Here is a 16,374-nt window from a genome sequence, read left to right as displayed (position 1 = left end):
ATCCAACAACAAACAAGAAAAGACTGTCATTTGAATCTCCTGGCTAGAAAAGCCAAGGTGAGGTATGAAAAGATTCTTCACAATGAAGGGAGGTACTGTCAACTCCCACTCAGTTTCCAAGCTCATCTTTAAAAATAAGATATTTTCCAGCATACACAGGGCTGTTCAAAACCAATACTTCTATCTTGTCATTCTACAGTGCCTGAAATTCACCCCACACTTGACGTCCTTAAAATATCTCTTTTTCCTCATATATTCAGGATAGAGAGTAAGTGTCCAGGAATAGATTTAGAAAAAACACATTTTTACCAATAATCTTTATATTGGGGCTTGTCCCTTTACAGTATACTGTAACCAAAATGAATAAAATAGGGCACAATGTACTGTATTATTATGAAGGAATTTACAATTGTACAACTGTTATTTTGAATTTTTCATTTCATTTGTTGTGTTTTAGTGTTAATAGAAATGTCTGTAAAATTAATGAATACCAGAAAATTTCGAGTACATTTTCTGTTGTTTTTTCTTTACAGTTCAAATGAAATAAAAAAGGAAACATTTTTACTGAATTATTTACAAAGTTATAGATATTTTACTTTAATTTCAAGATATTACAGAGTTTGTTAACAAAATTCTAGTTTCTCATGCAGTGCTACATTGAAGCAGGGGCGTAGCCAGTGGTTTTTTCCAGGGGTTGCCAGGTGATTATATTGGGGTGTCCAAAAATGTATGAAAACTGTATGACATGTAGGCCTACCAAAACAAAATTCTACAGACTATATTTTAGTCTTTTAGAGGATTGCAGTATCTGTGTTTGGACAGTCATCCAAAGAAAATCTGTGTTACAACTACAGTAAGTACTACAATCACCATTCAGTGATTAACTACACTTTTACAGGCATTCCAATTAGTTTAGACATCTTCTGTGCATCTCTTTGGTCTAAAAAAATCTGACTTAAATTTTGAAGACATGTGAATGAAGAAATGATATATGGCAGGGAGTATTTGTCATTTAAACTCAAAAAATGCTGTGTTGTTTTAACCCATGGTTGGGTCAAACATTTTCTAGGTTAATTAAAGCGGTTGGGGTTTTTTTTGGAGTGTATTTAAACAATTTAATTCAGCGTGCATTTTTGCAACTCTCAACCTGCTTTAACAGCCTGAGTAATCTTCTTTCAGCTGTGCTAAGTCACAAAGCAATGTGTCTTGTTTTGTAATTCCAAACAGTTTTACCTGCATCTCTGTGTTGCTGCGGTGTAGTTTTGGCCCTATACCAGGTTGTCAGACTGAGCTGAAGAAGATTCCCATTGGACTCAATTACTGTGATGCTTCAAAGGACGTCTGTAGACACGTTGAAGACTCAACATCAAAGACTTGGTCCTGCAGCTCTAACAAACAAATAAAACAAACAAACCTGTGCATTCTGATGAGGAAAGACCCATCACAACTACATTGCAGACATACTCCCATTGTAATTGTTCACATACATCTTGATTTCTGAATGTATTTTTTGGCACGAACGTGCCTCTGCAGTGTTTCTTAATGGGAAGGTTGATGTGATGTATACTACATACATGTGCGACAGTGTCTTTGGACTCATTGTACAGTACAGCGAGCGGAACAAATGAGCAGATGTCTCGCACGGGTTCTTGCGCCAAAGTAAATCAAAGAGGCATAATGTTGTCTGGCATATACAAGCTCTCTTTTTAAAGGCTTTTAAGAGCTCCCTAGTTGGGCTTGGAATATAAGCAGTTAAATGAACAGCACAGCATCTCACTCGAGCCTGTTATCTCCGTGGAGAAATGTGATGAGGGTGTGTCTCACCATGTGGATGAGAGACAGCTTTGATTCCATTCACTCGTTTTCCACAGTTGTTATAAATATTCATCGGGCTGATGAGTGGAGCGTTTTGACTGCCATCCAGCGCTCAATTCTTTTCTTTAGCGGAGAAGAACAGGAACGAGGGAAGATCGCTGATCTCAATACTGTGCGACTGTAATTGGAATTTACTCTGATAGGACGATCTCTTTAGTAATTGGCTGACTGGGCAGACGCCCCCCTCCAATCCTTTATCAATTTATGACAGCAGGTGTCTCAGTGCCAGCACTGCGTTCATGCTGAAAGGAATATCAATTGGGAAGAGTGGTGTTCTGGAACAACTCCACGCAGGTAAAGGATATTTGGAGGAGGAAATGAGCCTGCAGTCAATCCTTTTAACACTGGATTAATGATGAAGACAGATGGCCGGTTAGAGTTGCACTTCCTCTATGCTGTGGTTGGATGGTGGTGCTGATCGGAATGCTGGGTAATTAACCAGCTTTGGGCTACATGCTTAAGGCCAATTTGGAAACAAAATGAAACGTGCTATACATTTATTTATTTGAGGTCATGCTTAAAAGTGTTTTAGAACCTTTAGCATTACAGTTTTGCAAAGGCTGCAACCCATAACTTTTGCCTCTTTATCGCCAACTGAAAGATAAATTGCACATGGATTATTTGTACGTGTGTTAAAAAGCAACTAACATTTCCCGTGAAATCCAACCGACAGCTAAAATTAAAATCATTATAAGCAACCTTTGTGACAACACAATCTCACTGCAAAAGCGTAACTATTTTACGAGGTGGCAAATTATGGCTAATTCGCATGAATTCGTACAATCTCATTCCCACATTTTAGCATGATTTGATTTCGCGCTAGTGACGTTATGTTTTGGGGCAGGGTTAGGGGTGGGGCTTCAGTATTGCTTTTTTTCTAGCAATCGTCCGTTTTTGTACGATTCACAATGTACGAATTCATAAGAATTAGACACCTATAGTGACATAGTTACGACTTCCCCTGAGAACAGGTTGGTTGTGAAGCGGGGTAAGATAAGGAAACACTGATTGTTTACTGTATGTATTTGCTCAATAACTGATTTTTGTGGATTGCAGGAGGTTTATTTGCGCAAAAACTATAAATGGTTCTGTTAGTTTGAGAGTGAACAGCCCACGATTACAATACAGTATACACATTAAAACATGTTGGGTTATTTTTGGACAATGGACAAACCCAACTGTTGGGTTAAATTAACCCAGCAATTGGTTTATATTTGACCCAACTATAAGTTGAAACAACCAAATATAGGTTAATTCATAACCCAACAGTTAGGTTTGTCCATTTTTGACCCAATGCTGGGTTGATAATAACGCAACATTGTTTAGGTGTATAAACCAATGATGTGAGTTTGTGGCGGGGCCATCATTCTGTCAACTAGTGGACTGTTTGAGAACATTATTTTGCTATTTTGTTTGGTATCACAAATGACACAGAAATTATTATACCAAAGTAAACAAGAATTACATCCTAATACACAAACGTAAAATAATTACTCTACCCAAAAATAAAAAATCATGATTTTCTTTATATGCCATGTTGTCACTTGTTTCATTGCATGATTGAATCAGAAAAAACTGGGGCTGCGCTCCACTTTCCATTTTATCCTCTATTGTACCTGATGCATCTATGAGTGGGTTTGATTCAAGGGGTTTGGGCTTCCATCTGCAGCAATTTTCTTCACCCACATGAAAATGTCCACATTACTTTTTAAATGATGACAGGGATTATCAAACAAGTTTACAAGTTTATAATGAAAATGAAGTGGAACAGAGCCTGTACTAGGAATGACTTTTATACAACCACATACCAATATATAATCCATTTCTTTTTCCAATAGATGACCCAACTGTGCAAGGCCTGGATAAATCTAGACACCTACAGACAGGCGAGATGATCATCATTGTGGTTGTGCTTCTTATGTGGGCAGGTGAGAAGCTGTTGTCACCTCTAAGAAAATGTGCTGAATCTGTTAATGAACACAAGATAGTTGTGGGACATCATGCCTGAAAGAAACTGTGCTTACAAACCTCACAAAACGACCTCATCAATTATTACCACTGAGAGACTGAGCGAGAGAGAAAGAGAGAGAGAGCAAATTACAGTTAGAGCGGATCTTAATTTGTCAAGGATCTGTTAATGGTTATTAATTTTTCACCTGAGTGATTTTAAAACCACTTGAGGTAAGCAGTTCATAAAATTACACTTTACATGCCAGCTCTGGAATGCATGAAAAACCATAATTTGCAATAAAGTGATAAAATATGAAAACTGAGACGTACATGGGAATAGAGAAGCACGTCTTTTCTTATGTAAGGCACTTAACCAGCCACCGTTGCTGTCACAAATTATTTAATGCGCTCAATTGCAACTGCCACTCCAGCAAACAGGGAATATCTCGGTGTCATGACTCTGCCTTATCTTGTCATGGCTTTCTTGGTCTTGTGGCAGAGTCATGACAAAGCCTTTGGTTTTGTGTGGAGAGGAACAGATTATTGTCATTATGACATAATATGCGTCCTCTCCGGTCTTGTCATTGGCCCCGCCTCTCTCGTTCCCTGTATAGGTCTCCTGCCGTGTTTCATTACCCTCACCTGCCATGTGTGATCATCCCTCGTTTGTCTTCCCTTTAAAAGATCCTTGTGTTTCTTGTCCTGTGCTCGATTGTTGTACTTGTTCCTGTCTGTGCTAGTGTTTGCTGTGAAATTCCAAGTCAAGTCGAGTTTAGTAAGTCTTTTATTTAGCTTTTGTCTAGTGTTGTTTAGTTTACTCAAGTATTAGTTTTCCTGTCTGCTTCATGTTATCTAGTTTTCTTGGTTTTTCCCCATCGTGGGTGTTTTGTTTTCTAATAAATAAGTCTTTTGTGTTACCCCTTCATTTTTGCCTGCAATTGGGTTCTTCTCCTCGGAGACCGTGACCCTCTGTAGCTTGACTACTGAAAAAAATCTGTCTGTATCTCCCGATCCAGTAGATACAGAGCGTGTCCGACATGAAGAGCATGGACAGCCCCATGCACACCCTCATAACACAACATTTAAAGTGGCTTAGCGTGACTCTTTTTACACACAGTAAAACTGATCCTTAACATTTCACACAGTAATACGTAGTTAATTTATCATTGATCCATGCATATGGGACAACATGAATAAGTTTTACTGGCATTAACTAAACTAGGAAGGGAATAGATCCCAGCATGCTTTGCATTAGACTGAAGTGGGGGGTAAATTTTAACATTAAGTGTTACGAATTTTCAAGTTGGGGTTCTGTAAGAATCTCTAAGGATTTTGTACATGCAAGTGTAATTGATTAATCTTGTCTTACTGAGTTTAAACGCAGTGTCGTTGCTTTGTTTACTACCGCGTTTGTCACGTGTTGAAGTCGCGTTTGTTCTCATGCTGGTTTCGGTTGTTATTGGGAGATATTGGGAGGCATGTCCAAACACAGGTACAGGATTTAAATGGTGAACTCTGCCCAGTTTGTGGGAGAAGCATTTTGTTGCAGCTGAAGTCAACTGAAGCGCGTAAGTGTAATTGATTAATCTTGTATTATTGAGTTTAAACGCAGTGTCGTTGCTTTGTTTACTACCGCGTTTGTCACGTGTTGAAGTTGCGTTTGTTCTCGTGCTGGTTTAGTTTGTTATTGGGAGATATTGGGAGGCGTGTCCTGCTGATTTCAATAGCGTGACTCAGACAGGTATATAAGTGAATTGACCCCGCGGCAGCATAATCGCATGCAGCCCTCATCGCATGAAGACCGAAGAGCGTAAAGACCATTGACTCTACCTGCGCGACTCCACCGAGCAAGGACACCGGCAAGGCACTTGACAGAAAACGACCACCATCAGCAGTCATTTCTCTGTGCCGCCACCTCTAGATCATGCCCAAACCCCGACACATGCTCGTTCCCCTCTTTCTCTCTCCTATCTCAAGATGATGTCTCCAAGGTCATGTCTTCTAACCACCCAACTACCTGCCCGCTAGATCCCTTCCCCACTCATCTCCTCCAGGCCATCTCTCCATTGGTTGTTCCCGCTCTGACCCACATTATCAACTCGTCTCTCACCACTGGTACATTTCCCACAGTCTTCAAAGAGGCCCGTATAACCCCGCTACTGAAGAAACCCACTCTTAATCCTGCATTGTTAGAGAACTACAGACCGGTATCATTCCTCCCCTTCATTGCTAAAAGTCTTGAACGTGTGGTATGTAACCAGCTCTCATCCTTTCTTACCCAGAACAACCTCCTGGACAGCAACCAGTCTGGTTTCAAGAGCGGTCATTCCACTGAGACTGCGCTGCTCTCTGTCATTGAAGCCCTGAGACTAGCAAGAGCCGCCTCTAACTCATCTGTACTTATCCTAGTGGATCAATCTGCTGCCTTATACTCCTGTCGACCCTCAAGGCTATGGGTGTCTCTGGAGTGGTGCTACAATGGTTCAGGTCTTACCTCACAGGTAGGTCATTTAGAGTATCCTGGAGAGGAGAGGTCTCTGAGTCCCAACATCTCGACACAGGGGTGCCTCGGGGCTCAGTGCTTAGTCCGTTGCTATTTTCTATATAGATGACATCCCTAGGCTCTGTTTTTCGGAAACATGGCTTTTCCTATCACTGTTATGCAGATGATACACAACTCCACCTGTCATTTCAGCCTGACGATCCGACTGTTTCTGCACACATCTCAGCATGCCTAGCCGGCATCTCGCTCTGGATGAACGACCATCACCTGCAGCTGAACCTAGCTAAAACAGAACTGCTTGTAATCCCAGCCCCTCTGTAGTCAGTCGCGCTGTCATGGAGACAGAGTTGAGTTCCATACCAAGAAAGAGGATGCTCTGCACGGGGGGGGGGAGCTTGCTCGTTTCTCGGTTGACCTGTAGTCCCAATCGATCTAGGTGCCGAAGCACTAGGTCCCTGTGTGTACATAACAGGTCTCGCGTGTGTGCCAAGATGAGCCAGTCGTCGAGTTAGTTTAGTACCTGCACACCTCTCTCCCTGAGGGGAGTGAGGGCGGCTTCCACGATCTTCGTGACGACTTGTGGGGACAGGGACAGACCGAAAGGAAGGACTCTGTACTTGTATGCCCGACCCTCGAAAGCGAACCGTAGGAACGGGCGATGACGAGGGAGAATCGAGACATGAAAGTAAGCGTCCTTCAGGTCGATTGCCATGAACCAATCTTGACATCTGATAGACGCCAGGATGCGCTTCTGCATGAGCATCCTAAACGGCAGCTTGTGCAGGTGCCTGTTCAGGGTACGCAGATCTAGAATGGGGCACAACCCCCGTCCTTTTTGGGGACGATGAAGTACGGGCTGTAAAACCCATTGAACATCTCGGCTAGAGGGATGAGCTCGATCACTTCCTTCGCCAGAAGGGTGGCGACCTCGGCCCAAAGCACAGGAGCATCCCTGCCTCTGACTGAGGTTGAGAGGATGCCCCGAAACTTGGGCGGGCATCTGGCAAATTAGATCGCGTAGCCGAGACGGATCGTTTCTCGTAGCCACCGTGACAGTATGGGAAGCTCGAGCCAAGCTCCCAGGGACCGAGACAGGGGGACTAAGGGTACAATATGCTTCATCGATCCCCCGGGGGGTGGTTCAATGGCTGGCAGTGCGGATCCCTTGCCGTGGGGAGGCCCCCGGGGAGGAGATTGGCTCTGCTGGTTTTCCTGCCTGGCAATGCAACTCCATGCACCGTCGATTTGAGAGTGCTGAGGGCTGCAGTGTGCAGTTCAACATTACGTGTCGCCATGACGCAACATCGGGTTGCCGAACACCATCGTGTAGAGGGTGAGAGTGGCTGTGAGAAACACCCAGAGAGATTGGAAACTCTTTTTGTGAGAAAGTGGGCGCTAGGCCCCCGGAGAGACCTAGCTGATGTTGAGACGGGGCAGGAACCGTCCCGGATCAACCAACCAGCGATGTTATGGCTGGGGTCATGCCCGATGATGTTAATCCCCCTGGGGTCTTCTTGTCAGGGCCGCTTCTTCCGTGACGGTTGCTGACAGGGTGGCGGTCTCCTCTTCGACGTCCTTTTCCGGGGAGCCGCCTGGTTAGGGAGTGCCGGAGCTGGCGTCGGAGAGGGCCGGGGCTACTGGGGAGCAGACGCCGCATGGGATCTCGAAGGCCTGTAGGCGGCCAAGTCGCGGCGGGGTAGAATATGGCTGATCGCCTCTGTCTGCTTCTTCACTGTCGAGAACTGTTGTGAAAAGTCCTCGACAGTGTCGCCGAATAGCCCACCTTGCGCGATGGGTGCGTCGAGAAAGCAAACTTTCTCGGCGTCACTCATCTGTGCCAGGTTGAGCCAGAGATGCCTCTCCTGGACCACAAGTGTGGACATCGCCCAACCCAGGGTCCGCGCGGTCACCTTGGTCCCTGTGTGTCTGTGTCGTGACAGTGCGGTCGGTCCCTGTGTGTCCCTGTGTGTCGGTCTTACCCTTGTGGAGCTCTTTCAACACCTTGGCCTGGTGGACCTGCAGGATGGCCATGGCGTGGAGAGAGGAGACAGCTTGGCGAATGAATGCAGCACGCCGTCTCCCCTTTATACCCGGATATCCGGGGGTGGAGTCCGGCATGCAAATTTAATTCGCCAATTTCATTGGCCTTTTCTAAACTAGTCAGAAGCTGATAGGTTCTCAAGGACGAACCCCATCTGTCAGTTTGACACAACGTCGAGAGACCTACAGAAAGGGAAATGGTTGTGCACATTGACCATATCAGGCCAATTTGCTGAAAATCCAAAAAGCATAATAAAAAAATGGATGGATATGCATTGATCTATAGTTCATTTTCTTACCTGTATAGGCTGTTGTTGATAGGCAATACAAGAAAAATTTACATTCATAGAAAGTGCTATGTCGGGTGTGCGTTTATAGTAATTTCACCACTTAAAATGTCTCTTCATTCAGAATTCACAATGTATTTATATAGAGTTGAGCTGGGTACACTTGTATGATTTATTCAGAATTCATCTCTTACAAATTGAATGTTTTAGTAACAGAGTTTGCCTCTCTATCTGTATGTACATCTTCACCATGTCTTCTGTGTGTCTGCAGCTGTAATCGCACTGTTTTGCCGGCAGTATGACATCATAAAGGATAATGATTCCAGCAACAGTAAAGAGAAGGTAAAGCCGTCCTCAGAGAGAAGCACACCAGAACACCACAGTGGAGGGCTGCTCCGGAGCAAGGTGGGACATCTGTGAATCTGACCACCTCCCATGATCACAAGCATCTACTAAATAAGACATTTATCTTAAAGAGTTGTTCACTCCAAAATGAATATACACACTGTAAAAAAACATAAATTTTCTGGCAGCTGGGGAGCCAGAAATAAACCATAAAATAACAGTTTTTTCCTGTAAAAGTACATGGTTTCCCCATTTTTCTTGTAAATTTGCGGCCTATTCTGTAATTTTAGATGTTTTGATTGTGTTTTTAAAAATACATGTAAAATACATGTACAATTACAGTTTTTTTACACCATACGTTGAAAAACTGTAAATAAAACATTCTGTAAAATTACGGGGTTTTTTGCAAACAAAAATTAAAATATACAAACAAAAATTTGTTTATTTTGTTACAAAATAACAAAAAAATCTTATAAAAACATAAAGGTGAGTAAATTATGACAGAATCTTTATTTTTGACAATAATTATTTTTCTCATTTATCATCATTAGATCAGGTAACACCCACAGTTTCTGCCAATCTCATATTAATCTTGAGAACCTATACAGTAGTATTGCATACGTCATATCTTCGAAGAGTATTTAGTTTGATCAAATTTATAAAAGAGAGATACAGCTGTACAATTATTTCCGGAAAAAGACGTGCTGTTGGAGGCAGGCAGTGGGATGGAACTACAGCACGAGCACACAACACATCATCACGTTAATCCCTTTGTGTTTTTTATATTATGCACGTACACGCCGATTGCCAACAAAACACAGACATATAACTTAGTTTGACTTACCACGTGCAGTTCATGTCTGGCATCTTTTAGCACTGGGACCGTGCAATCTATCAGTTTCAAACGATCTCCAAATCCAGCGTTATATCCACTGTTTATATAACATCCATCAAGATCTACCTATCGCAAGAGTAACGAGCTGCAGTGTAGACACACAGCGCAGCCAATCTTGACGCAGCACAGCCAATCTTGATAAGCGGGTCTTCCTATGCTCGTCGGTTGGCGCGTGGGCGGGCTATTTCTTTCGCCTTGACGTGGCCGTGCTATTCCTGGAGAATTGCCCAATAAAAGGAATAGGATCCCTGTTACGAAACAGGGTTTCAGATTTATAAAAAACTTTCCGAAACAAGTTGAGTGCTGGGGGAGTGTATCAAGCACAGAAATACTACGTCATACGTCCAACTCAGCTTTTAACAAATTGACCATGTTAAGCATGAGAAGCTAGCATGTTCAACAATATAAAGAAGTCAGAATGCATGACATAGGATGTTACCCAATCTTTAACAAAGTCACTGAGAGCGCTGTATGTAGGTACTTTATAAATTCATAAATGAAATCTGTTTTTAGATTAATTACAATGCAAATTGTCTCCTGTCTCTCCTATTTTTCACTATTTTGAAGCAAATTTCTTTTATAAACGAATCTTTTCATGAACTAATTCTTGCATCAGAATGTATCTGTTTTGTAACAGCTGTACAGTATATTTGTTCCCTTTGGCTTCATTTTCAAGAACATTTGCAAAATGTATTCCTCTGTTAATTTCATCATAATGAACATAATGAAGTGGCACAAACATTCCGAGCTCCGCCAATCACCCAATCCCTTTGAAACCTGCATAAGGATTAAAACAGAAAGTCAAAAGGCATTTACAACCCCATCCATCTCACTTCTCAAGAAAGGTTCTCGGCCCAGTACCTGCCAATACCCCTGACTGATAACACTGTTCTGTCATTTGTCTAGACCTGCCAGCAATCTAGGACAAGACCAGAAACTACTATATGATGACAACAGTCTGACAGTCTGTTAAAGCGGTTTTATCATACTTGTGCATTTCTTGACTTTTCTCATATGAAAAGTTTGTATGTATTCTGCTGAACCTTTCTTCTGTGATCATCGGACTGCCGTGGAGTGTCAAAAATATACATAGCTGTCACGACTCTGCTTTATCTTGTCATGGATTTCTTGGTCTTGTGGCAGAGTCGTGGCAAAGCTTCATGTTTAGTGTGAGAAAACCATGGGGTGTTAATCTTTTGACACTCCATGTGTTTTCTCGTGTCTTGTCATTGGCCCCGCCCCTCTCGTTTCCTGTATTGCTTCCCTGCTGTGTGTCATTACCCTCACCTGCCCTGTGTTATTAACCCTCGTTTGTGTTCCCTACTTAATGCCCTCTTGTTTCATTGTCTTGTGCTCGGTCGTTGTATGTGCTTGTTCATGTCTCATGCGTTGTGCTGGTTCCCTGAGTTCCTGCCTTCCTCTGTGTGTCCCTGTATGTGAGTTGTGTTTATTTTTTACTTTAGTTCGGTTTTGCCCCCTTGAGGGAAGTTTTGGTTTCTAGTTTTGTATTTTAGTTCGTCTTGTCAGACACCCCCTCGTGGGTATTTCCTTTGTTCAGTGTTTTGTCAAATAAAGTATTTTTTGTTAACCCCGTCATTGCCGCTGCCTGCGCTTGGGTTCTTTCCACCCCCATTCGTGACAGAATGACCAAGCCAGTACCGAACCCAGCAGGCAGTATGGAGGAGTCGAACGAGGCATTCAGGAGCCGTCAGGCTCACGTCCTGTTCGGCTTCCGCCAGAGGGGGACCCCCGTGAAGGACTTCGCCATGGACTTCCTGTCCACCGCGCGCTATTCGGGGTTCACCGAGGCAGAATTGAAGGTAATCTTCAACAGCTGCCTCGATGAAACCTTCGAGCCAGTGGAGATGCGCCGGTTGAGACCCCTGGGCTTCGTGGATCAGGTCCAATTCGCGATGAATCGTGAGGAGTCCAGGGGAATGTCCATGGCGGAGCCTCTCACGGGGCTGGCAACCATCCAGGAGGATAACTCCTTACAGGTCGGGGTTTTGGGTGTCACCACGCCATCCTCCTCTCCCCCGGCAGCTCCTCCTCCGCCCATCAGCATCCATGGCCGGCGTAGACGAAGGGAGTCGTGGGACTCCCCGTACGACTCCTCCGGTACGGAGCTAACCGGGCTGTCCCCCCAGGACTTTCCCCCCTATGTCCCCCAGAACTCCGCGCCCTCAAGCGCGCCCAGGGACTAGGACTGTTCCCCCCATGAACCCTTGTCTGTCCCCACCCCTCCTCCCATTTTTATTATTTTTGATGTCCACCCTAGTCCTGTTGTTCTGTCATGTTTGCCCTTGATTTTGTTTTCATTATTTTGCCTTGTTTTGTCTGTCACCCAGTCGGTCTTGTCCCGTTAGTCTGCCCCTTGGTGAGCACCTGGTGGTGCTCATTAGGGGGGGGGCTTCTGTCACGACTCTGCTTTATCTTGTCATGGATTTCTTGGTCTTGTGGCAGAGTCGTGGCAAAGCCTTATGTTTAGTGTGAGAAAACCATGGGGTGTTTATCTTTTGACACTCCATGTGTTTTCTCGTGTCTTGTCATTGGCCCCGCCCCTCTCGTTTCCTGTATTGCTTCCCTGCTGTGTGTCATTACCCTCACCTGCCCTGTGTTATTATCCCTCGTTTGTGTTCCCTACTTAATGCCCTCTTGTTTCATTGTCCTCTGCTCGGTCATTGTATGTGCTTGTTCATGTCTCATGCGTTGTGCTGGTTCCCTGAGTTCCTGCCTTGCCTTGCTCTGTGTGTCCCTGTATGTGAGTTGTTTATTTTTTACTTTAGTTCGGTTTTGCCCTGAGGGAAGTTTTGGTTTCTAGTTTTGTATTTTAGTTCGTCTTGTCAGACACCCCCTCGTGGGTATTTCCTTTGTTCAGTGTTTTGTCAAATAAAGTATTTTTTGTTAACCCCGTCATTTCCGCTGCGTGCGCTTGGGTTCTTTCCACCCTCATTCGTGACACATAGCACTTAATGTTAGACTTAAAAATACATTTTACCATAGTAAAGTGCAGTGGATCAAACATCAGAGCAACTGACCTACTTCTAATATAGATCTTGGCTTGAAAAATTACTGCTTGCCTTTGATCCTTCTTCTCCTGGTCCTAATTTTCACCCACTCCCCAGCTGTAACCCGTAACTTGGCTCTTTTCCCCATGTGAAATACACAACAACAACAAAAAAAGCTTCACATTTCACTTTTTTCCACTATGACCATTAGGGCTGTAACACATCGTAAATCGGGACTTTTATACGTATGATAAAATCAATACGTGCCCTGGGATGATGTCGCCTCTCTGCATGGCAACTATAATGGCTTTCATTTCCAGTATTTGAAACACAGTTCCAGCATATTGCACTGCTAGATGAAAATAATGTACAGTATTTCTTGTTATCTGAGAACGGCCATATATACGATAGGCTACACTCTAGCTGAGAAAACATCCATCCATGCAGCCATCCTTTCCAAGACTTCTGCACAAATGACTGCAGTTGTTGTGGGTCCCTCGGAGGAGAATCTTGTTGTGTTTATCTTCTTGTCTGTTGCAGATCCACCAGTCTGTGCCATCCATCAACATCATCGAGGTGTGATGGAGTATTCTAGACGTCAGTCACGCCCTCCATTGCACCACCTGCAGTATCGGGATGAAAGTGTATCGCTCATATTCTCCATCAACTATCCGCATGGAATGGCACGCCGGCTGTACTGTTATCGGTTGCCCCTGAAGCTAACACTCAGTCCACCCATATACAGACATGCACATGTATATTAAAGCAATGTACTCCTGTTGAGAGGTGGGGGTGTAAACGCATACAGTAATGTATAGTCAGACTGTATGTATACTGTATAGTTGATGACAATACAATAGAAGGGGAAATCCTCAAATTTAGCGAGCTTGACTTAGGCGTGTCATAACATACCGGTATTGACAATAACCGTGATATTAAAATTATGATTATGAATAATGTAGAAAAGTTTTGTCTTACGAGTCACAATAAACACTTGAATTACCCAAAAAGACAAAAATGGACAAATCCAGTGTTATGGATGTGACATATTCAGTCAAAACTTGAAATATAATTTCTCAGAGAATGTATTTATGTCCAATATATTGAATCAGCTGATTATATTTTACGAAACGCCTGATGATAGGGCCAGACATCAGACAAATATCAGTTTATGCATGAGTTTTCTATTTTAATATAGGGGGAAATTCATGTGTTATGGATGTGACAAAAAGGATGCACGTTTTTGTGAGACAACGTACTTTGTGAGATTTCTGTAAATTAAAATGTGCGAACCAGATGCAATAATACCCAACAAATGGAGAAGGGATGGCTCCTTATAGAACATAAAATAGTTACTATATTTTAATTTTCATGTGCCCATTTTTGAGGAATATGGACCGTTATGAAAGTGACAATTCCGTTATGGATGAGACAATTCACTTACCTGACTATAAAAAACTATGCTTTATAAACTTCACATGGATATTTAATCACCGAATATTGACATTTGGGTAAATATGGTGAAACCTTTGGTAAAAAACAGTTTTTTTATCTTAAGGTTGACATTTGCAATTGCACTCTTAAAAATTAAGCTTCTTAAAAGGTCACAGCGATGCCATAGAAGAACCATTTTTGGTTCCACAAAGAACCATTCAGTCAAAGGTACTTTAAAGAACCATTTCTTTCTTACTTTTTCATAATCTGAAGAACATTTTGTGAAACAGAAAGGTTCATCAGATGTTAAAGGTTCTTTATGGAACCAAAAGGTTCTTCTTTGGCATCAAAGAACGTTTTGAAGCACCTTTTTTTAAGAGTGTGCCCAAGTACAAAATAAACTAAGAAAATATGTATTTGACTGATATTATTAATTTACAAGAAGAAATCCTAACAAAATATGGTCATAATATTACTAGAGTCTTTTGGCCATGATAACTGTGTAGTGAAAATCTGATATTGTGGCAGCCCTAGCTTGACTACATCATGGGTGTTTCCTCTTGTATTGTAGAGAATAGTGGAAGGAAAGTGTATTTTTGATATACCAAACTATCTCATGGTTTCTACTTTTTAATAACATGTTGTGTTTTGTTCGTGCATGCACATCTCATGGTCCAGTCGCTTCTTGGAACTGCACCGAGATATTGCAACAGGTGTACAGAGGCACTGCATTAGATTCAGCTTGTGGTGTTATTTGATCAGACATAAAAAATGAAAAAGTTCAGAAATGTAAATTCTGTTATCATTTACTGGTATAGACTGTTTCATAAAGGAGATCTGGATATTTTTTCACTAAAACCGATCATGGAATGATCGGCAAACCGCAAATACTTTCTCTCTGACATTGTTGGCTGATTTATTAAGTGTGAGTCATAATGTACTGCCATTGTATTCAATCCACTCAGCAGGATATTGAAATGATTTCTGGAGGCAGTAAGTTATACAGCTTTGGAACAACATGAGGGGGAGTGAATGATGAACATTGTCATATTTGGGTGAGCTGTTACTTTACTCTGGTGAATGGGATGAAAGATAAGACTGATGCAAAGTTTTGTCATTTCTACTTGCACTTATCATCACTTCACATCTTTACATATTCTAAATACATTTGAAATATTTGTTTATTTATCTAGTTAATCCAAGAGATTGCCTATTAGTATAAATACATGTTTAAAGCAGTTGAAAGTATTAGATTTTGATAAAAAAGAGTGTTTTTTCATAAATCCTGCCGTTTTAGGAGCAAAAGTGTGGACATTAGTTTCGTATACATGTGTTCATAGCCCATACTTTTTCTCTACAGTAGTATATGCTAATACCTAAATTCTGCCAGACTAAATATTGTACATAATTGCTAATCTCACTGTGTACATTTGACTTTATAAAAAAAGAGAAATGAATTGTTTGTTATTAAGAATATGCCATGAATCATGCCATAGCATCATGAGAAAAGCATGCATGGTTGTTAGCAATTCTGAACTCATATGTTACAATTGATGCTCTCTGTTTCAATTTGGGCAAGGGACACAAAAATGGAACTGGTTTTGGTATCTTCTATTTCTCCCTATCATCAATTTTAATAAAGGCATTGATGGAACTTGATGAAAGCTTGTGGTTTTCTTTCCTTTTGGCGTAATAGCACAGAAGAGTTTATACATTTCAGTAATATGACAGATGTACTTTACAAAAACTGAAAATGATTTTTGTTTCAGCAGAGAAGTGGTAATGACGGGGAAACTTATTTAATGGTGCATTTGAACCAGCAAGCAAATTACATTTACCATTTTCAAAATAAGGTAATTAATCAGACATTTTTTTAAATATGCTGTGAAAAAAAATCTATACTCAATTTAATATTTGACTTTTAAATAATTGATTGGCCTGTTGCACATTCCGTCATAATTTATTCATTTTCACCCTCACTTTGTGTCAAACCACATGACTTTCTTTTTTGGAAAACAAAAGACAGCCTCACTATTC

The 16,374-nt window shown here is 41.9% G+C and overlaps 1 protein-coding gene across 1 annotated transcript in view; it reads left to right on the top strand.

The window, feature by feature from the left end:
- fndc4a (fibronectin type III domain containing 4a) overlaps positions 1–15,990 on the top strand; it is a 38,472-nt gene extending 22,482 nt beyond the window's left edge. The window contains exons 4-6 of the mRNA XM_057353754.1: positions 3,714–3,803; positions 8,927–9,060; positions 13,444–15,990. Of these exons, the coding sequence (XP_057209737.1) occupies positions 3,714–3,803; positions 8,927–9,060; positions 13,444–13,485 (266 nt within the window). The 3' untranslated portion in view covers positions 13,486–15,990. The remainder of the gene's footprint in view (positions 1–3,713; positions 3,804–8,926; positions 9,061–13,443) is intronic.
- Positions 15,991–16,374: the final 384 nt, after the last annotated feature.

This window comes from Triplophysa rosa, linkage group LG15 (assembly GCF_024868665.1).
Source record: "Triplophysa rosa linkage group LG15, Trosa_1v2, whole genome shotgun sequence".
In the NCBI taxonomy this organism is placed as follows: Eukaryota; Metazoa; Chordata; class Actinopteri; order Cypriniformes; family Nemacheilidae; genus Triplophysa; species Triplophysa rosa.
This window is presented reverse-complemented; position numbering and strand designations above follow the sequence as displayed.